At 35.7% G+C, this 22,655-nt stretch overlaps 2 protein-coding genes across 6 annotated transcripts in view; both read left to right on the top strand.

The window, feature by feature from the left end:
• Positions 1-22,655, top strand: part of LOC137390405 (uncharacterized) — a 400,777-nt gene that overhangs the window by 377,743 nt on the left and 379 nt on the right. The window lies entirely within an intron of this gene.
• Positions 1-22,655, top strand: part of LOC137391215 (degenerin-like protein unc-105) — a 36,188-nt gene that overhangs the window by 3,370 nt on the left and 10,163 nt on the right. For 3 of the 5 annotated variants that reach the window (XM_068077617.1, XM_068077616.1, XM_068077618.1), the window contains exons 3-10: positions 4,142-4,254; positions 4,566-4,665; positions 8,559-8,708; positions 10,098-10,187; positions 10,349-10,531; positions 10,751-10,926; positions 13,475-13,597; positions 20,940-21,033. In XM_068077617.1, the coding sequence (XP_067933718.1) occupies positions 4,142-4,254; positions 4,566-4,665; positions 8,559-8,708; positions 10,098-10,187; positions 10,349-10,531; positions 10,751-10,926; positions 13,475-13,597; positions 20,940-21,033 (1,029 nt within the window). Of the gene's footprint in view, positions 1-4,139; positions 4,255-4,565; positions 4,666-8,558; positions 8,709-10,097; positions 10,188-10,348; positions 10,532-10,750; positions 10,927-13,474; positions 13,598-20,939; positions 21,034-22,655 lie in introns of all 5 variants that reach the window. The other 2 variants (XM_068077619.1, XM_068077620.1) reach the window with 1 other exon arrangement.

The following is a 22,655-nucleotide window of genomic DNA, read 5'->3' on the forward strand; positions in this document are numbered from 1 at the left end:
GCTGTTTTCACATTTCTACGGAAATGTGTACTACATCTAGAGAAATGGCAGTATTGGTTAAAGGTTGACTTGCAACAAAATTCACATTACAGTTCTTTGATATGAAAAGATTCACCATGTCTTACTCTGTTGTGTTGTGGGTGCAAAATATGTGGAAAGGTGATTACAAGCTTTTAAAAGCTCAAAAACGAACAGAGAATTGCAGCCACACGAGACCGCCGTAGTTTGGATTCTCTTTCCAAAATGGCTCAAATGTGATGTAGTTGTGGTAGATGGTTTCTGTTTACACTTTCATGCAACCTCATTCGTCGAAATATTTTCACAAATATACTTCACGCTTTCAATAAAACTAGGTCTATTGTTCTTACGCGTCTGTTTTATCGTCATCGTAATGCTGTCACTTTTACCAGTGATATCTTATAACTTACTGTAAAAATTCATTTAATTTTTTAGCCTTAGCTTAAAGGAGTACATATCATTGTCTGATAATCATGACGAGCCTGTTGGTCACTTGTGATAATCGAAAAGTGCTGCAAAAATTATTTTCAAAGTATTGGGTCACATGATTAGATTACGACTTGCCGATTGGACCAAACCGAAACAAAACTGTAAAGTAGCGAGCAGCTATATTTGATACGGGGTCTTCGGTAAAACCCGAAGTGTTTGTCATAAACTAGTGCTACGATAAGTTTTATATTGAGCTTTTTATTGGCCTTTCAATTCATGTGAGAACATCACGAGACAAGACGATAAAAAATTTCGTGACCACGTCATCGAAATAAAGATATTCCAATCTACGGCGGCTTTTCGTTTTTGAGCTTTTAAGAGCTTGTAATCACATTCCCACATATTTGGCACCTACAACACAACAGAGTAAGACATGGTGAATCTTTTAATACCAAATAACTGTAATGTGAATTTTGTTGCAAGTCAACCTTTAAATATTATATATTTAACTATATCTCAAAAGTTAGTCTCTATCACTTCTATTACCTAGCAGCCTTGTTTGCTACGGTCTCTTTCTGTTTTATATTTTATCTTGTGTTCCTATAATTCATTAAAGTTCAACTTATGCAAAGGTTTAGTAGATGTTATAAAATAGTATTAATATTTTTGTGTCATTTACTAACATTTTTTATGTTTGAGGTTGTCTGACTGTCAAGATGCTTCAATTAGAAATCGACAAAATTTATCATGATTAGAATGCTAGATTAAGCGAAAGTGTGATTATGAGGTCTATAGTTGCAAGGCGATCAACAGAATAGAGAATGGAATCAACAGAACAGAGACGCGTAACGTTGCGACTTGAACACAAAAGCCAATATCAACTAGTGGCGTCATTTCATATGTATTTTTCTTCTGAGCATTTTAAGCACCATCAAGTTTTGTCAACTTTAATCTTGATATATCCTGGCTATCGGATATATCAAGATTAAAATCATTCTACCATTTCTTTTCTATCGTTTGAAATTATTTCCATCAAAAATAATTACAAATGATAGAAAAGTAGTGATACTTTCTGATAAAATTTATGAAAACTTTAGTGTAAGTCTATCTTCAAGGCATTTGAGTCAGTAAAATGTATAATGTATTTAATGCATCAACTATGTTAAGTAGACCAGGATATTGTTAGAAAGGCAGGTGTGCCTTTAGTCGTGTTTTGGAATAAATAAGGTTTTATTTGCAGGCCTCTAAGAAGTTGTCATTGTCATATAAAACTATCTGCTGTTAGTATTATATTAATTTTTTAGTATCTTTATCATGAGCTTAAGGGGTTTTCATAACTTAATTAGTTATGATTTTTTATTCTCTAGGCAATAGCTGTTAGCATTAGTAAGTTCTAAAAGTTGGTTCCAATGTATTCGGCAAGATTGTTGATGCATAGCGTTTGTGGTTGCTGTGGTTTATCAGTTTGTTGTTTATGATCTGAGCGAAAATATGTTTACGCTTTAGTCGTGTTAGTCCGCTTGGTGCAGGTCCACTCACCTGAGTGAAACGTTAATGTTTACGCTTAGCTCCTGCATGGTGAGTCACTGTTTCCATGATGCACACGATTCGCAAATTTGAGTCAATTCACAAGTTATCCCCATCATGGAACCGGCATAAATCAGCAAGTTTTGCAATCCACAAAACTTTATTAAATTCATCATGTTTGCGAATCATGAAAACGACACTTGCGAATATCCATTGTTGCGCAGGTTGCGATTCCAACCTACAGCGTTTTCGTGATGGCGGCGATTAACTGTTCATTTTTTAGCTTTTTCAGAGCTTGTAATCACATTTCCACATATTTTGCACCTACAACACACCAGAGTAAGACATGGTGAATCTTTTAATACCAAATAACTGTAATGTGAATTTTGTTGCAAGTCAACCTTTAAATGCGCATCGTGCAGGGGTTCATTGAAACGCTCAATCGCAAAGTAATTGAAGTTGCGCACAGCCCCAAATGCTATCATGCGGGTCATAAAACAGTGAATAACACTCTAGCCGTTATTTTATGAGCTTTCATCATCTGGTAAGTTTTGAAATGCCTGCTTGTTTCTACATAAATTCCTGCTAGCTATTATTATGGATCAACCTGTTTACAATAGGAACATGCATAGCTAACATTTTAGCCTTGTCGCTAGATAACTGTTGGATGCACTTTGATAGCAGTTCCTCTTGCAACTTTTGTTTGGTCATTTGGTACTATTTGTCAGTATTGAGCCATAAATGGTGGTGAGTTGCTCAAAACTTGCATCATGCTGCACTGGTATGCTGGCAGTCATCCAAGCTGAAAACAGGAACTTTTGTTGAGTTCTTGAAGCATGGCTTTTTCAATAATTATGATGAAATTCAAGCGTTGTTGATTTTTAGAAATTTGTTTTCTAAAGCTTTACATTTATGATTAGATACAGTGTGGGCGTGCTAATAGCATTTAGTTACAGTAGGTGCCGCTACAACGTCAAGTTCCTTTTACATAAATTCCACTGAATGTAAAGAATTTATGTAAATTTTTTTCTTTGTATTACATAAGAAATTCCATAAAAAGGTAAATCGTAAAACCGGAGCTAGTTCTCAAATTTTGTTTAAATAATAACAGTTTAATAGTTCACCTTGAAATGGCCCATAATTAACGCTCAAGGTTGATTGTGTTGCTGTACCTTTCAAACAATTGTAAGAAATTGCTCGCTTGTTTACAACTTTGACGATAAAAATGCTGCAAGAATATTGCACAGTCGAAACCATTTTTGTGGTGGATCTTCACCCATATAGCCTTCATGAAACTGCAAGCTTGTACAGCAATGTTTGTTGTTTTCGAATCTAGTTTGTAATTTAGCAGCAAGCTTGCAGCTCAGGTTTTTGTTTGTTTGCCAAATTTATATTCACTCAGCCCCTTTTCATGTCATTCGCAATAGAACTGCGACAATTGACCATTCTGTGATCTACTGAGGGTTATTGTATGCTCAACTGATGCAGCATTGCCACCAATTTGTTAGCCAACAGGCAATAGGAGGAACAGCGTTAGTATTATCGGAGATGGTAGCCATGGTCTGGATGTCTATCTGGTCTTAGCTCTCTTGCCTGTGTTTCTGCTTGGTATTTGGACCATTCGAATTCTATTTTAAATGTTGTAAGAGGTATGGTTGAAGCCAGAATACTTTTGCTAATTCATGGATATCAGAGCAAAGAGAAATTTTAATAAAACTATGGATGTCATGACCAGCGCATTCAAACATAACTACATTGAGCAACTAGTTTAAGAAGGAGGTTTTATAGCATTCTTCTTCCATTATTTTAAAGTTTCTACTACCTTTATATTGCATAGCTTTTTCTTACCCACATAGATAGCCTTTAAGTTAACATACTTTACCTAGGAAGATATCACCAGAAGCAATGTTATACTGTTCATTGTGGGCTTCCTGAAAATTATTCATATAATAAGAGGGTCTTGGAATAGATCCACATTCGATCTAAAAAAAAATGCCAAAAGATCCAACTCGAAAAATCTACAGAAAATTTTTCGATTCAGTTGGTGAGAACTTTTGTTTATACTTTTTAATATGCAAGTTTGCAAATGTTAATCAAATATATTGATCGCTTTAGTCGCTATCTGAAAGATTCATTAGTGGATTTTGTAGATTCGCGTCTGTTTTAGGAGACGGTGCTGATCCTTTTCCTCAGGACAATCTCATAGTCAAACCAGAAGATGAAGTTGATACCCAAGCATCTGCAATAAAACTGGAGTACTGTCTCTTCTTACCAGAGGAGGTATGTGAAACAGACCTATTGATTGAGATGCTATAAAATATTCAGGTTTTATACACAAACCTTAATGATGAACTTGCACCAAATTTGAGTAGATTTTATCATAAATTATCGGTATTTTTTTATCAGCTACGATTTTTTTATGTTTGAGATGATCTGACTGCCAGGATGTTTCGAGATTAACATCGACAAAACTTGGTCGCCGTTAGAAGCTTTAGCATATTATTTGTGTTATGCTGACAGCTCACCAATTTAGAGCTAAACATTTATTCTGACAAATATTATATGCGCCTGTACATGTACTTTTGTTTCAGATCGCAAAACACAGACAGGATGTCTCAATTAAGGAAGTTGGAGTTGCCTTCAGAGACAGATCGTCTCTAGTTGGTCTCACACAGATCCACCAGTCCAAAGGTTAGTTGCTCTCTATTTGCAACATTTTTCTCAATTAATTTTATTGTTTTTATTATGGTAGACTATTTATATATTATAGTTAGTGAAATATTTTGTTAAGGTAAGCTGGGGTGGTTTTACCTACAGGTACATATTGCTTTCTATCTTCACAAATGCATTTGATTAGTACAGCGTACTAAAGTTCATTGTGTATACCCAAGGCTGTTGCATCATGTACACCCAACGCTGTTGCATCGTGTATACCCAAGGCTGTTGCATCGTGTACACCCAAGGCTGTTGCATCGTGTATACCCAAGGCTGTTGCATCGTGTATACCCAAGGCTGTTGCATCGTGTATACCCAAGGCTGTTGCATCGTGTACACCCAAGGCTGTTGCATCGTGTATACCCAAGTCTGTTGCATCGTGTACACCCAAGGCTGTTGCATCGTGTATACCCAAGGCTGTTTCATCGTGTATACTCAAGGCTGTTGCATCGTGTATACCCAAGGCTGTTGCATCGTGTATACCCAAGGCTGTTGCATCGTGTATACCCAAGGCTGTTGCATCGTGTATACCCAAGGCTGTTGCATCGTGTATACCCAAGGCTGTTGCATCGTGTATACCCAAGGCTGTTGCATTTGGATTTTAGCTGGATGTTTAAAGACAAAATTTATTACACATTTTTCATTTTGTAAAAAAGCTAATTGTTGATAGAAACAGATTTGTATCATATCATGAGGTTTCCATGAGGTAATAGTACAATAAGTTTCCATGAGGTAATAGTACAATAAGTTTCCATGAGGTAATAGTACAATAAGTTTCCATGAGGTAATAGTACAATAAGTGTCCATGAGGTAATAGTACAATAAGTTTCCATGAGGTGATAGTACAATAAATTACCATGAGATGGTTGTACATACATATTCAGTTTATCATTGTATGTTAATAAGTTAGCGTATCTGAGAATGTTCCGTCTCTCTACTAAGGTTCTTTAGTTCCGGTGTGTCAAAAACTAGATTTGAACTCAGCACCTCCAGTTCTGGAGGCAGGCGAGCTACTTCATTCAGTCACACAATATCCCATGATATTATAGCCCGCGTCCTTCTTGGCAATTTGTTGGAATTTTCAAATTTTATTTCATTCTAAATTTGAAGACATATTGTGTTTTATATCTCTATTTAACATTGTTGAATAAAAGGTCATCGCATTCATTGATATGTTTGCTACAGTTTGCAGCCAAAACTAGCTTTTTATGTGCAATGGAAGTGAAGTTATGAGCATCCATTCATGTAAGCTGTGTTAAGATAGCCACAAGGATGCTATTAAATAACATGCTATAAATCTGCATATAATTTTTTGGCAGAGCAAACTTTCACATGCTACATTTAGCACTAATGCAACGCGTAAACATTTGCTTGTCATGGCATTCAATTAGAGGTTTTGCGGTAATTGTTTGCAATACAAACTTTTGGAGTCAATGGTTGGGTGTAGACCAAATTAAAAATGTATCCCTGGTGCCACTGTATTGGTAAAACAGCCAGATGTCATGCAAAAGTCTTGAAGTTCATACTTCATTAATTACAGGGAACGACAACTCCTTACATTGTTTTAGCTGTTCCAGTATGTTTGCTGGCATTTGATTGGATGAGCTAGTCATAAGCATAAGTCATAGCCGACAACAAAACTTTGAAATTCTACTGCTACTTCCCATGCAGCTAACCTCGTTTTCAATAACAATACGGATAAAAATGTTCTCATCTATAGATAGAAGTATATGCATATACGGATAGAAATACACACATGCATGTATATAGAACTTTATGCATATATAGAAATATGTGCATATATAATAGTTAAAATCATATTCATCTATATAGAAATCTTCTACATGTATAAATCTCAGTGTTTATTTTTTGTACACTATGTCCAGTTATAGCTTGTACACTATTGTACACTATGTCCAGTTATAGCTTGTACACTATTGTACACTATGTCCAGTTATAGCTTGTACACTATTGTACACTATGTCCAGTTATAGCTTGTACACTATTGTACACTATGTCCAGTTATAGCTTGTACACTATTGTACACTATGTCCAGTTATAGCTTGTACACTATTGTACACTATGTCCAGTTATAGCAATTCAAATCAAGTAATGAAAAGTTCATATGGCAGAGGAATTGGATCTCGTATGCTTCTGTTCACAAAGCAACAAGTTAACTCATTAAACTACAAAAGATTCAAAGGATACAAAGGATTCACTGGGCAGATAGTCATTATCTGCATTAAAACACATATGGCGACTTTGTGCTATGCGCAACGTCACTGAAGCTTGCTCTCATGGCTCTTATTAGTAAAATTAGCTATGCTAGCTTCCTTAAATTAGCTGATGGCAACTTCTTTACCTGCCACTATTTATAATCTGTTTTTTAAAACGCGTGCAATGCTAGGTATTCGACTAGATCTCTCAATATATAAATCTCAATGGTTGTCGGTCTGTCATCTGTCTAGTTACAGTGATAAAGTTTTAGCAACGAAAAGTCACTTTTGTAATAGATTTGAACTTGTGACTTTTGAATCGCAAGTCTGCTAACAAATGAGCGTAACCACAAGATTAAGCGGTTTTTATCACACCCATCTCTCTTACCATATTCTGTATAGCCTTTTCAGGATTGCACTGGATAAATTATTAGTTAATACTGTGCGTTTTCGGGTTACGATGCCCCTGTTATGAGATTTGTCTGTCTTACCATATGGAACACGATTTTTTCCGTACTTACCCTACGAGGACGATGTATTTCACCTTTTTTCCACTGTACGATATCAACAACGGGTTCTCTCGAAATTAAAATTTGGCAGTTGATGTACTGATGACCATAAAATAACAAAAATGGTGATATGCTATTTAATGAAATCCCTCCCACAACACCTGAAAGAGATACGATTCTCACTGTCTCGGGTCAGGTTTATTCGTTTTAAATTATAGTAAAAACGAAACGGAAAACGGAGAAGTGATAGAATTTTAGCCAATGTCAAAGCTGAAGAATAGTTTAGTAAAATACATACTAAAACTTAGCTTTAACTATGTGTTTGGTAGGTGAAATTCATTTAAGTCAACTTCAACGTTTATGTTTTATGTCTGTCTTGAAGGTAAGAACTCTCTACGGTACATACTGCATGTAGTACATTGTACTGTTACATTTTCTTGCGGATCATAACCACTAAACACCCTAAAGTTACTGTAGATAACTATATTCACTAAGGTTAACATATTATTTTGTTACTAGTTTTAATATGTACAGTACGTATATAAAAATTTCATGGTTTTCACCAGGAGATGTTTGCATTAGATAAATACTATGTATAGGTTTCTATACCGCTCTATAAAACATTTTCACCTTATGGTGCCAACGCTGAAACGGATTCAAGTCATATAGACTATACCAAATAATTTTTCATTGTGATCGTAGCAAAACAGTCTTTGTTTAGCCATCACTTGCTATTTAACACATTTCCCATTTGCACTTAAGCGCATTTACAGTTGTTGTATTTTTTCTCTTAATTTATTTCAACTGCGCAAACCACTTTTTTCATTGCCGGTATATGAAATTTAAAAGTTACAGTTGTTGGAAAAAGTTTGAAAGCGTTTGCAATTATTTTATTTTTTCTCCTCATTTATTTGAACTGCACAAAATACTTTTCTCATGATATTTAGTTTAAAAGTTAGAATGGTAATTGTTGTATATGTTAAATAAAAAATAGATTTTCAGTGCAAAGGCTATTTTATTACCCGTGGAAACATCGAGCATTAAGCTAGTATACTTATATGCAAATAGAAATATGTTCATACATAGGTAGAAATGTTATTTTTCTAGGAGATTCTTTAGACTTCACATTGTGGGATATTTTTAGGATTGTTCAAAAAGGTTTTCTGGTTCATCGTGCTGCTGCTCGCTCTTGTCCTGCTCTCCTATCACACACTCTCTCTCGTACTTATCTACATGAAGTTTGGTACTGCAACTGACTATCATGTGGAGTCAATGCGCAGCATGAGATTCCCAGGTAAGTGCTGCCAATCTAGATGTATATAGTGAGTGGGCTGGTCTAAAGGTTGGTTTGATATTTGTTTTGTTTTCCATATTTAAACCATAACATCTGCTTTGTATAATAAAATAAATCTTGAAATCATTTTGATTTATTCATATAATTAGAATGGTTTGCCAAAATGATGTCTAAACAGCTTCTTGACCCCATGGTATTACATGAACTAACCGTTTAACCTCGGATCTATGAATCATGTGTCATATCTTAAAGGCAACCTTATCATCAATTGGGCAACCTTAGACAGGATGAGAGTTGAATCATAGCAGTCGTGCATTATTAAGATTTGTCGACTTTTGCTCCTTTCATTTGTAGGAGCAGACAATTTCACTCCACTACAAATTATTTTCAAACATGAAAGAAAACAACTCAATACCATAAGTAACAATAAGGGATAAGTGTTGTTACCACAAATGAAGAATTTATCAATCTGTTAGAGAAGTAAAATTATAAACTGGAGTTGTTGTAGTCAGCAATGTTGTAAATCTGTTCAGTTTGTTGATGTATTTGTGGCTTTACCAGTCTTTTGGTTTTATTAAGATTTGCATATCCTGTTTCTAGATGTTACAAGGTTTCGTGACGGGCTCTGCAGGTAATAGTTGTTGATGCAGTGGCTTGCTTTTAAGTAAATGTTAAATATGAGTTACCGACAGGTACACCCAGCTGATGGTGAAGAATTGATCATTCAACCTCATATCATTGGTTTTTTGTGTGTTTTGCAGTTTTTTTATTAACACATCATGCATATTTAAATGTTTTTGTTTCCCAATGCTGTCTTATGTAATGTCTGTCTTTGATTCCAAGTAATTCGGCAAATGACCTGTTGTTAAATGCCAAGCTTTTTACAAAATTTCAAGCTTATTGACTAAGTTGAAGATTAGCCATAACTCCATGAATGGGTGTATCTTATGTTTTCCAGCCAAGCATATTAATGGTTTTAGTGTCATATTTGGATCTTAATGAAGGTGAAACTTGGGCTATTGGTTTTGTTATGATATATGTGGATGTAACCGAAATGTTTTTCAAGTCTAGTCAGAAATATAGATCATATCTCACATCTCCTGATGGTCCATCTGCTCTTTCCATTACTCCCTGGGTTGCTGCATCCACTGTTTTTTTGCCTTTTTTCCCATTGTTCATTGTTTTTACTTTCTCCTTCCATAGGCCCCATGCTCCTACTGGCCCCTTAATTGCTGCATCCATTCTTTCCTTTGATCCATCTGCTCCTTCTATTGTCGCATCCGGCTATTTTTATTTGTTGACCACTCTTCATCACTACTTATGTTGTTGTACTTATGTATGTTGTTTTTATTGGTTCTTCACTGATATGTAATTAATTATTTTTTGCAGCTGTTACAGTTTGCAATACTAATATGCTTGTGGAGAATGACAACTCCGTCATACCTGATATTCGTCAAACGAATAGATATGCAGATTTTCGTGAGTAGCTTAGCATTTTCTTGTTACTAACAGCAGTGTTGTTTTTTTCTTTTGTTTTTGTCTAATGGGAATTGTTGGTCAAATATCGACCGTTGCTTTGCCTAATGCTTTTTAAAAGCCATTCACCAGTTTCAAATTGTATCCAGAGGCTATTATTTCAGTCTCTGAGGATGACCCGCAGGCGCGAGGCCATCAACTGCAAGATCTGGTAGTGTCAGCGAGCTTCGACAGCAAAAGTTTGAGTAATAGCGACTTTGACTACTTTGCCAGCCCTGTGTTTGGAAACTGTTTCACCTTCAACAGGAATAATACCTACGAAACCCGACGGTCTCTTCCCGGCTACGGTATTTTTCTTCTCATGTAGTGTATGGCTTTGGTATATCTCATCTCATACTGTGTATGGCTATGGCATGTCTTAGCTGAAGTTCAGAAGTACCATGTAATTGTTGAAGTATAAAATGTTACTGAGAATGTGTTTTTCTCTCTCGTATCCAATAAGTGTGTGAGAATGCACTGAGCTTGATAAATGGTGGTTCAAGTATTCAGAGTTGTCTTATCTTTAGGCCTAAGGATGGTGTTGAATGTGGAGTCTTACAAGTACAGCAGGGGAATTAGCTATGCGATACCAGAGACGGTCGGAGCTGTTATTAAAGTTCACCCGCATTTTATCGAACCAATTGTTGAGGAAAAGGTTCTGATTCTCTCCCCGGGCACCTCGGCGAGACTCGCAGTAGAGAAGGTGAGGCAAGACAGCTGAGGGTTGTAAAAAAAAGGGTTGGAATTTAGCAATACCGCATAAAAATTATGCCTATGTAGTTAAACTATAGTTTCACATATTTTTGTCATTGCCGAAAAGGTTAGGCAACTCCAACTCACATTTCCGATATTAGTTATCAGAAAAATGACGATTGTTCACTAACTGCTATCGTTACAAATGCATGAGGTTGTATGTGTATATAGTCTAACATATTCTTAGCCGTGTATAATTTGATAAAATATTTGTCTATACATTTGAGGTAATTTCCAACATTCAATATTCACAATTTTTTGATACGTTGCAGTTTGTAAATGAGAGTAAAAAGGTCAATGAAAATGGAAAATGTAAGAATATACTAATAATAAAATGCATAAGCTCATTTAGCTTGAAGGTTGATTTGCAATAAAATTAACATTACAGTTATTTAGTATCAAAAGATTCACCATGTCTTACTCTGTTGTGTTGTAGGTGCCAAATATGTGGAAATGTGATTAAAAGCTAAAAAACGAAAAGCCGCCGTAGATTAAAATCTCTTTATTTCGATGACGTAGCCATGCAAATGGGTTATTGTCTTGTCACATGATGTTCTCACGTGAATTGAAAGGCCAATGAAAAGCTCATTATAAAACTTATCATAGCACTAGTTTATGACAAACACTTCGGGTTTTACCGAAGACCCCGTATCAAATATAGATGCTCGCTACTTTACAGTTTTGTTTCGGTTTGGCCTAATCGGCAAGTTGTAATCTGATCATGTGACCCAATACTTCGCAAATAATTTCTGCAGCACTTTTCGATTATCACAAGTGACCAACAGGATCGTCATGATTATCAGACAATGATATGTACTACTTCAAGCTAAGGCTAAAAAATTAAACGAATTTTTATGGTAAGTTATGGGATATCACTGCTAAAAGTGACAGCATTGCGATGACGATAAAACAGACGCGTAAGAACAATAGACATGGTTTTATTGAATGTCTGAAGTATATTTGTGAAAATATTTCGACGAATAAGGTTGCATGAAAGTGTAAACAGAAACCATCTACCACAGCTACATCACATTTGAGCCGTTTTGGAAGGAGAATCCAAACTACGGCGGTCTCAAGTGGCTGCGATTTTCTGTTCGTTTTTGAGCTTTTAAGAGCTTGTAATCACCTTTCCACATATTTTGCACCTACAACACAACAAAGTAAGACATGGTGAATCTTTTGATACCAAATAACTGTAATGTGAATTTTGTTGCAAGTCAACCTTTAAACTAAAACTTCACCTAGCCTAAGTCAGAGTAAGTTAAACTATATAACTCCCCCACCTCTCCCTCTGAACCCACAACTTCACTAAGTCTTTTATTTTTAATGTAAAGTTAAAATAACTTCTTTTATCGATTATTATTTTAATAGTGTAGGCTTGTTGCATATAATTTAGTGTTCTATCTTTAGCTTTTGGTATAACTTTATATAATATATTTATTTATGCAGTTTTTATTAATGACCTATCATAGACTCTCAGATGTCAGACAACGAATTAAATGAAAAACACAGTATTCTTGTTGGATTTTTCATCCAACCAATAACTGTTTTAACTTAAAAAGGAGATCTTGCGTGTCTCACTGGATATTTGCTTGTGGTCATTGGCGAAAGGTTTCATAGAGCTATTTATAGATGAACTTGAATTTCCGCTAATAATTATATAGATACTGATCATGGGAAACATGTCACAGTTATTAGTTTAATGGGAAGCCGTGAGCCTGTCTTATACATTGACAGATGAGCGGTTAGGTGAGGTGTGTGATGAGTGTTAAGTTATATAATACTGTTACTGTCACTGTCGCTCAATAAAAATACATCCATCTCTGTGGTTTATGCAATTCCCTGCCTAATTGGTTGATTTGACTATAAATCTTAGTGGTTGCATGTCTGCCAGGATGCTTGCCTAAGGAGGATATAGCCTGTGCATAGAATGTGTGAACATTAATAGCGTATAAACTTATATCTTATACCATCATAAATTTGCTGCCTTAGTTGAAATACTATCATCATACGTATGCCGTACATAAATTGGTTTTATCAGTTGTCGTGATTATTTGTTCTCTGATTTGTGATTTAAATAGTTTACATGGTTTTAGACTAAGTACCACAAAATTGAACATTAGGTTAACTCGCACAGTTGAATGTATTTCTATAGAAGTACTGGCATATCTGTTTAATCCTTTATTTACTTTTGGATGGACTCGCACAGATTTTTGCATTAGGTTTAGCTTTACACTTGAAGTGCATTTCCATATAGGTGCTGGTACATCTGGTCAGCACTCTACTTCTATATATAATGTAATATCATATATTCGTAATTCCTGTAATAGTTTTAAGAAATGTTTTTTCAATTAGTTTCTTTAAAGCATATTTTTGACAATTTTTAACAGATTGTCATAACTCTCGAGTCATTAAGTGAGCCCTCATTAAGTGGGACTGCTTGTTCATAGATAGGAGATGCCATGAATACACTGACATTGTTATATTATTGCTTCTAGACTGAGTACCACAGAATCGGAGGGAGGTATGGCCACTGCAGGCAGGTAACAAGCACTGAGGGTATTTTCTATAGCGGCAACTATACAAGGGAGAACTGTGAGAGCTCATGTCTCCAGAGGGCTGTAAGTCAATTATACATGTAGTTTAGTTTGTTTTGTGCCAGGCATCTGAGCAGGTAATACAGTCACCTTAATCTGTTATATTGCTGAAATTAAATAGCCTAAAATAGTTGAAGACTGAATTTTAAAATATGCATAGCCTACTCTAGATATATAATAATATATCTAATATATATAATATATTATATATATTAGATATATAGGTAATATAGGTAATCTCCAGTTATGAAAGTATAATTGGGGACAGCAGTGGTTAAGTGGTTAGTATGCCGGGTGTGTAATCAGTAGGTCTGTAGTTCGAGTCTCAGAAGCACCATTGTTGGTGTTAGAAAAAGCGTCGGAACTACAATTACCCCTGTGTGAAGTCTCATGAGTAAATGGTCACAATATCTTCTGTACCATATTATACCATTTGTGGTGTTGACCCCTAAATGACCCCTAAATGGAAAAGCCGAAAAAGGAAGTTATGAAAGTATAAAAGTTTTAATATGTACTTACATTCATCCTTTTTGCTATTTTTGAAGTTTTGACTTTTGAAGCTACTCGTGATGCATCTTTGACTTAGTTTAACCCGAGCTCTGTGAGAAAGTATTAAACACTGAGAATGCTTTTAGAATCCTTCCGCGTATGTGGTATATGACAGGCTCATGCGAGGCTCTTGATTTCAATTATTGAAGTGTTATGAACTTGCAGTAGTTTGGCATGGATTGAGGTAAAAAATGTTACATATTAACCAAGTCGAGTAGGCTTTGAGAACAGTAGTAGAAGTGCAAGGGTGTTTATACATCACTAGCTGCATTACCCGCCTACAGTAACAGATTCACGGGCAGCATAAGTTTTATTAAGAGTTGGCTTTCATACTGTAAAACAACGCCAAATATGCAGTTACATCTCCCTCTCTCCATCTCTCCCTCTTTCCCCTCTCTCCATCTCTCCCCCCTCTCCCTCCCTCTTCCCCCTCTCTCTCCCTCTTCCCCCTCTCACTCTCTCTCCCCCCTCTCCCTCCCTCTTTCTCCCCCCCCCCCTCTCCTCCTCGCTCTCCCTCTCTCTCCCCTTCTCTCCCTCTCTCTCCCCCCTCTCTCTCTCCCCCCTCTCTCTCTCCCCCCTCTCTCTCTCCCTCCTCGCTCTCTCTCTCCCCTTCTCTCCCTCTCTCTCTCTCCCTCTCTCCCCCCTCTCCCTTTCTCCCCCCCCCCACTCTCTCTCTCTCCCTTAGTTCAAGGCAACACTTGCGGATAGACAACATTTTTGGTTTTTCTGTCGGGCGTATGAAGAAACAGCTTTCGGCGTGTGCCTACTTTTGAGCAGGCGACGTATAGCTGGTCATGGCTGATGCAGGGGGACAGTAAGTCGATAGCAGCTGCTCTCTTTCTTTTCACAATAGCATATCGCAACCCTCGGAGTACTCGTGAAAGTTCTGTAATAGTAAGTTACAGTAGGCCTACTCGTAGCTGGAAAAAAATTAGTAACTCGGCTGCTGAAGGAAATGAACATGACCCACTATCACGAACAGCGGCAAATCCAACGTTATTAAGTAGTGGAGATGTGGCAATTCATATACAATACAACATCGTATAAGAAACACTTACCTTTTTGATGTGGAAATTTAGTAGGTGAGAAACACGTTTTTCCAGTGGCTCCAAGAAACAAACGTTTACGTGACCTTCTCGGTACACGTTGGCAGTAAATATTAATTGCATGTAAATAACTACTCGTTAATTTATTTTATTTAATAAATAGTACATTTGTATAGCTGTATAGACACCTTTGTATAGGCCGCAGAACTCAGGAAGGCGCTTTTTAACACGGCAGAAAATTTCTGTTTAAAAAGCGTGCTAACCGGGGATTTCGGTTAATGCGCCCGAGCGGTGAAAGAAAAACAACAGAATCGCCACACCTTTATATAAGCCGCTTGGCTCAAATCGTCAGAGGAAAGTAGCGGCTAATAGTTCATATTACGAAATTACGATATTTAGTATTCATATTAGTTCGGTTGGCTACGTTCGACCGAATGGAAAAAGAAAGACCGCTCTATAATTTATTTACTGTTACTACACATATTAATTCAGTTTGCTTCGTACGACCGAAATTCGTACGACGATAAAAGGAAAGACCGCTCTATAAGGCGGACACTCAATCAAACAGACAGACAACGATTGCCGTTTATATAGTAGATTGAGAACAGCGTTTTTCTAGTGGTTGCAAGAAACAAATGTTCACATGACCTTCCCGGTACACGTTGGCAATAAATATTAATTAGATGTAATTTACTACTCATTAATTTATTTAAAGAGTAGTAAATTTTATTTAATTCACTACTAATATTTACTACTAGTTTAATTTTACTACTTACTCATATTAATTAAGTTTGCTTCGTACGATCGAATCGAAAAAAAAGACCGCCATATAAGTTATTTATACTGCTCATATTTGGGAGTTATCGGTGACTCAATATATCAAGAAGACAACTCATACTATTAGCATATCAGTATTTATCGTCCATCCCTACGATGAATAGTAGGTTACGTATTATAATAGAGGCGTGTACTAACCGGAGATTCCCGTTAATGCGCCCTAGCGGTAAAAAAAACCACAGAATAGACACGCCCTTATATATAAGTAGCGGCTAATAGTCCGAAAAGTACGGTACTCTATAAAGCGGACAGACAGATAGACAGACAGATAGATAGATAGACAGACAGACAACGATTGCCGTTTATATGGTAGATTAGAAATCGTGGCCTGAGATCTTGATAAATAGTCATTGTAACCAAGTGCTTGTCAGTTGGCAAATGTATTTCTGTGAATGATAAAATTGTTTGATTTGATTCCACGGTGCACTCATGATCATATTCTTGAAACTGATGTATACGGAGGATACCTACAAATTATTGGAGAAAATAAGATGTTTATTGAGTACCCCATCCAACGATATATATTTATATATATATATATATATACACAGTCTAACATGGATAACTCGCACTTCACGGGACCGAGCAAAGGTGTTCGAGTTATCAGAGCGTTCAAGTTATCAGAGCACTGTCACAAGTCCATGTATTTATTTATAGATACATGTACATATACAAACTATAATATAAATCAAAAGCATAAATGGCTTGTTTCAAATTAAATGCTTCTAATGTAAAGTTTAAAGCATTTTTATCAAATAGTATAGATTTTTTTATTACTTGAGATTGGTTTGTTGTTTGAGGTGATGTTATTGCCAGGACGTTTTTTAGATTAAAATTGGCAAAACTTGATCGTTGTTGAAATGCTCAGAAGAAACGACATGTTTTTCTTTTGAGCGTTTTACCCAAGTTTATGCGAAGGTTACCTCACATTTCTTTGCTTCCGAAGGACCATCGCTAAGCGGATGTTTGGTAAAAATCAAATTTCATCAAACCTTTAGAAAATTCGTTGACAAAAATATTTTGCCGATGGTGGTAATAACGACTTCTTTAAATTACGAAAAGTCGAGGTTTACCTCTATGGCTTGGAATAAAGTGATTTTCTAAAGCGATAACAACCGTCTCGGTAGCCGTTGGGCAAAAAACTGTTCGAGTTAACAGAGTTGTGGTCGAGTTATCTAAAGCTAAAGTTATCGAAATTTGATTTTTACCAAACATCTTTTGAGCATTTCAGCAACGATCAAGTTTTGCCAATGTCAATCTAAAAAATGTCCTGGCAATAACATCACCTCAAACAACAAACCAATCTCAAGTGATAAAAAAATCTATACTATTTGATAAAAATGTTTTAAACTTTACATTAGAAGCATTTAATTTGAAACAAGCCATTTATGCTTTTGATTTATATTATAGTTTGTCTATGTACATGTATCTATAAATAAATACATGGACTTGTGACAGTGCTCTGATAACTCGAACGCTCTGATAACTCGAACACCTTTGCTCGGTCCCGTGAAGTTCGAGTTATCCATGTTTGACTGTATATATATATTTATATATATATTTATTTGTACATATTTTATCACCTATATGCATATCAAGTAGCTAGGGAGTGAAAAAAATGAGTACAGTTTTACCTCAGCATAGAAGTGCCCAACATATGATATCATCGACATACAAATATAATTTCAAGCAAGTTTATCTTGAGATACGAGGAATATTTTGAGATACGACCTTGACCTGTTTCTTGATGGCCACTATATAGCCGACTAAGCGAGAGGCCGATTTCGAGATCAGCATCGCTCAGTCTTCTGCCTCGAATTAGTTTTAAAAAGGTTTTTAAAAGGTCAGCTAAAAGTTATAGTAGCATGAAACCAAAACTGGAAACAGATAATAAAAATTAAGAAAATTAAATTAAGTTTAGCTAAAATCAAAACTTAGCTTTTAGTTTAGCTTATTTAATAAGCTAAATTTTTGTTTATCATTTCAATTTAATCTTCTTAATTTCAAGGTTTCTGTTAATAGAGTCACAAAGGTTTAGTGTACCGAACTCGTTGCTATCAAGTCTCTCTCAGACAGCTGTTAGCCGCTATCTCTGTTCCATAGGTAAATACTTACAGCAGTGTGCATGTTACACTTTATTGCAGATTTTGACATATTTATGGTTATTAACGTGTGGAATATAGGTGATACAAGGGTTAACAAATATTGCCTTGAGACACGAGTAAATTAGCATATAAGCTCAGTCCCAGAACCCATTAAGCTTGCATGTCGAGGTATGACTGTATTCGTTAAAATGGTTTGATATACTTTATATACAGTGTACCCCCCTCTCTGCCATACGACATTAAACCATAACTGTCACGTACAGCTTTTCATCGTTTTTATAGATAAATCAGACACGCTAATTCCGATTTTGTACACAAAATAAAGATTGGTTAACTAACTTTCAAAGTCATGAAGGCTTTTTTACAGCATTTCAATATCGGTCTCACAATCGACACAGCAAGTTAGGCCCACAAATATGTGACGTATCCTATTTTATGAAAAGTAGATAAACTATTTAAAATTGCTTGTAGCTTTTTACAGGATGTTTAATAGGCTGAACGTCGAAGAAAATGAGCTAAAAAGCACGATTTTGTCACAAGCTAGCATTGTTATCACACTTTTCTAACTCATTTCTCTCGGCACCCTGTAACAAAACACCCTGTAACAAGTTATGAGCAATGTTACATAGCTTATCCACCTTTCATAAAATATTGAGATTATTTTGAAGGCCGAATGTAAATAATGAGTTGTTATTGATATTGAAACACTGTAAAAAATCTTTCATGACTTCGAAAGTTAGTTGGCCAATCCTGATTTTGAATTCAATACCGGAATCAGCGTACCTGATTTACCTAGGACATCTGATGAAAGCTGTACGTGACAGTTATGGTTTAATTCGTTTTGGTGTTTAATTCCTAAGGCAAAAATGTCATATAGAGGCTTATAGGAACCTATAGTAATTATCTAATGCAAGTCCCCGCTAAAATAACATTAAAATTTTATATACTCTACATACTGTACATATTAAAAATTAGTAACAAAATACTTTGGTAACCTTAGTAACTATAGTTTCATATTCAGTGGTTAGGATTTGCAATAGAATGTAACATTACCATGTATAGTGTTATATGGAGTTCTTACCTTTGAGACAGATGTAGTGGCTAACGGCGGTGTGAGAGAAACTTGACAGCAACGCATTCAGTACACTAGACTTTTGATAGGCTACGTAATATAACATAAACTTTGAGTTTAACTTAAATGAATTTAGCTTACTAAACACACACTTAAGTTAAGTTTTAATATTTTACTCAACTTAAATTTGATGTCATCATCGTCCTAATTTTTCATTACTTCCCGGTTTCCGGTTTGGGACTTTTTGCTTCGCTTTCACTATAATCTTTAGCCTACTTTAACTCTGTTCAAACCAACTCAGCAAAAAAGGATGGAAAATACTGTTCATATTTGAATTTCGAGGAGAATTTTGTTGTTGTATGGACCATTCGACATGGACATCCTTACCGTGGGTCTGCTGTGTATGTAAATATTTTTGTTAAAGTCAGATGGAAATAATCTACAAACGAAACGCTTTCTTATAACTGTAGCAACTTTTCTAGCTGTAGTTTTTTTTCATACGATGTACCTTCACCACACAAAACAATGATCCTTTAAAAAATGTGAAATACACTATTTTGTACTCTAGCATAGTTTTAATGGGGGCATATTTAAGGAGTAATCTGCTAGAATAACACCAGGGCAGTTGGACTGAATGCTGTACTTTTCCATTCCTTAGCAACAACAGAAATTCCTTAGCAACAACAGAAATTCCTTAGCAACAACAGAAATTCCTTAGCAACAACAGAAATTCCTCAGCAACAACAGAAATTCCTTAGCAACAACAGAAATTCCTTAGCAACAACAGAAATTCCTTAGCAACAACAGAAATTCCTTAGCAACAACAGAAATTCCTTAGCAACAACAGAAATTCCTTAGCAACAACAGAAGTTCCTTAGCAACAACAGAAATTCCTTAGCAACAACAGAAATTCCTTAGCAACAACAGAAATTCCTTAGCAACAACAGAAATTCCTTAGCAACAACAGAAATTCCTTAGCAACAACAGAAATTCCTTAGCAACAACAGAAATTCCTTAGCAACAACAGAAATTCCTTAGCAACAACAGAAATTTAAAAATGAACTTATACAAAGTTTTATTTGATTTTACCAGAAAGTATCAGTATTTTTCTATCATTTGTGATTGTTTTTTATGTTTGAAGTTGTCTGACTGCCAGCATGTTTTTAGGTTAACTTCGGCAATACTTAAGCGCACTTAAAACACGCATATTAAGCGAAAGTGTGATTATGACGTGTATAATTGCAAGGAGACCAGCAGAATAAAGACACGTAGTGCTGCAACTTCAGCGCAATAGCCGATATCAACTACAACTATGATAGCGATTAGTGACATAATTTCACACACATTTTTATTCTGGGCGTTTAAGCCGCGATCAAGTTTGGTCAATTTTAATTTTCAAACATCTTTGCTGTCAGATCACATCAAGCATCAAAAACAATCACAAATCATAAAAAATACTGATACTTTCTGTTAAAATCTCCTAAAAGATTTTTTCCTAAAAAGCTTTTGCTGCTATGATGAAATGAAAATCTTTGAATATAAATACAACTTCACATCCCTAAAAGAGTAGTGGAGCAATACACTGCAAGATGTTTGTGTTTTTGTGACCAGTCAGTCAGAGGAAAGGATGTCTATCGATATGTTGTCATCGCCCTATGTCACTATTATTGGGATTCCAGAGTTCCGCGTGTTCTGCAGCCACCTTTCTTCGTCTGTCATTTGGCATCATTACTTGTCAGTTTAACTTTTCTGTTCAGGTGATAGAGAGGTGCTGTTGTTACATCGTCACAATGAACAGAGAAGTTGACGGGACATCATGGGATAGAAAGTGTGATGGCATAGAGAAGCTAGGTAAATTACTGTTCAATATCTTCTTTTACATCTTCCCCTGTTGTTTATGTCTGTTTTTGTTTGTGTTTGTGTCTTCTTGATTTTGCTCAGTCTTCATTTATAACACTGGTCAACGCTTTTGTTTTACTTCTTTGACTTGTTTTCTTTTTTGATATAATTTTTTACAAAGTGTGTATTACAATGTCAGACAAAGCAGGCAGGATGTTTGAAAAGGATCTGGGTTAGCAAGTGACCAAATTATTTTTTTGAGATTTTAATGTTGTGTTTGAGAAAGCCTAACGGTGTGTGAATTTCAACTAAAATTTTCAACTCGTAAACAGTAAAGGCACAGCCAAACGTAACGATTTTTTGTTGGTTCTGACTGAAATCACGAAATGAATGAAAAACACAGAATTATTCGGCTGAAATTCACGGAATTGTCAGACGATTTTAGCAGCTTTTGCGATTGGTATAGTCCAAGACACGTATTACAACACACAATAAAGGTACGAGTGCAATTCAACATAGTACATACGATGCAACTGCCCAAATTGCGCTATTGTTGGTTCTTTATTGTTCGGACAGCATGGCTACTCGTTTCTTTTCGTTTCTTTTTTAATAATAACAATTTCTTTTTAGCAGCAAAAGTTCCGTTGTAAAAAGAGTTGCCATCTTTAACGCAATCAAGTCAGTTGCATCGTATTTACTATGGCAAATGTATTTTTCTTACGTGTCGCGTTATGTCTTGGATTATATAAAGTGCGAAAGTTGCTAGAATCGTGCTCGCTAATAATTTGTTTAGCCAATTAAAAGCATTTCGTCGATGATTTCGGTGTGCATGCACAGCTTGGACAAGTCTGAATTTCAGCCAAATAATTCTTGTGTTTTTCATTCATTTCGTGATTTCGGTCAGAACCAACGATAAAATTGTTACCTGTGGCCGTACCTCAAGAGTGGTGTACATCTGTCCATTCGTCCGAAACCTAGATTAAGGGTCAGAATAAAATATTGCCTTCAATGAGACCTCAACTTATAACATTCCGCTTGATAGACTGACATTCTAACTCCTGCACCAATCGACCACCTTGCGTACTTATGAATAATTGTGCACATACTTATTCTCTGTGCTTTATTGCCAAACTTGACGATCTTTCACGGCACACTGGACTACCAGGGTACTAGAATATATAATATATACGTCGCTTTCTCTTTCAACTGCAACAAAAGAGAAATGATATAAGGCCAACTATGGGACTCTCATTTTTCAAATTATGAATTTGAGAACTTGCACTGACTCGCTGCTTCACCGTTTTATGGAATTTCTCACATATTACAAAGAAAAAACTTTACATAATTCTTTTGTCAAAATAAATTTACATAAACAATGGTATAAGTTATAGGAGCGTTGACTGTGTTAGCTAATATTTCCAATATGCGATATGGAGGTCAAGCTCATAATAAGATGTTTAATAGAATAAAATGGTCTGATAACGTGAGGTACACTTTTAATTTAAACTCTTTTCTGATTCACTGATTGACTCATTTTCTAATTACTACAATGCAGTCGCATAATGGTAACCTAGTTTTACTTCAATGTCAATGGATTGTTTTGTCTTTTTCAGAAGTTTGTGTCAAATGGGCCT

This window comes from Watersipora subatra, chromosome 3 (genome assembly GCF_963576615.1).
Source record: "Watersipora subatra chromosome 3, tzWatSuba1.1, whole genome shotgun sequence".
Classification (NCBI taxonomy): domain Eukaryota; kingdom Metazoa; phylum Bryozoa; class Gymnolaemata; order Cheilostomatida; family Watersiporidae; genus Watersipora; species Watersipora subatra.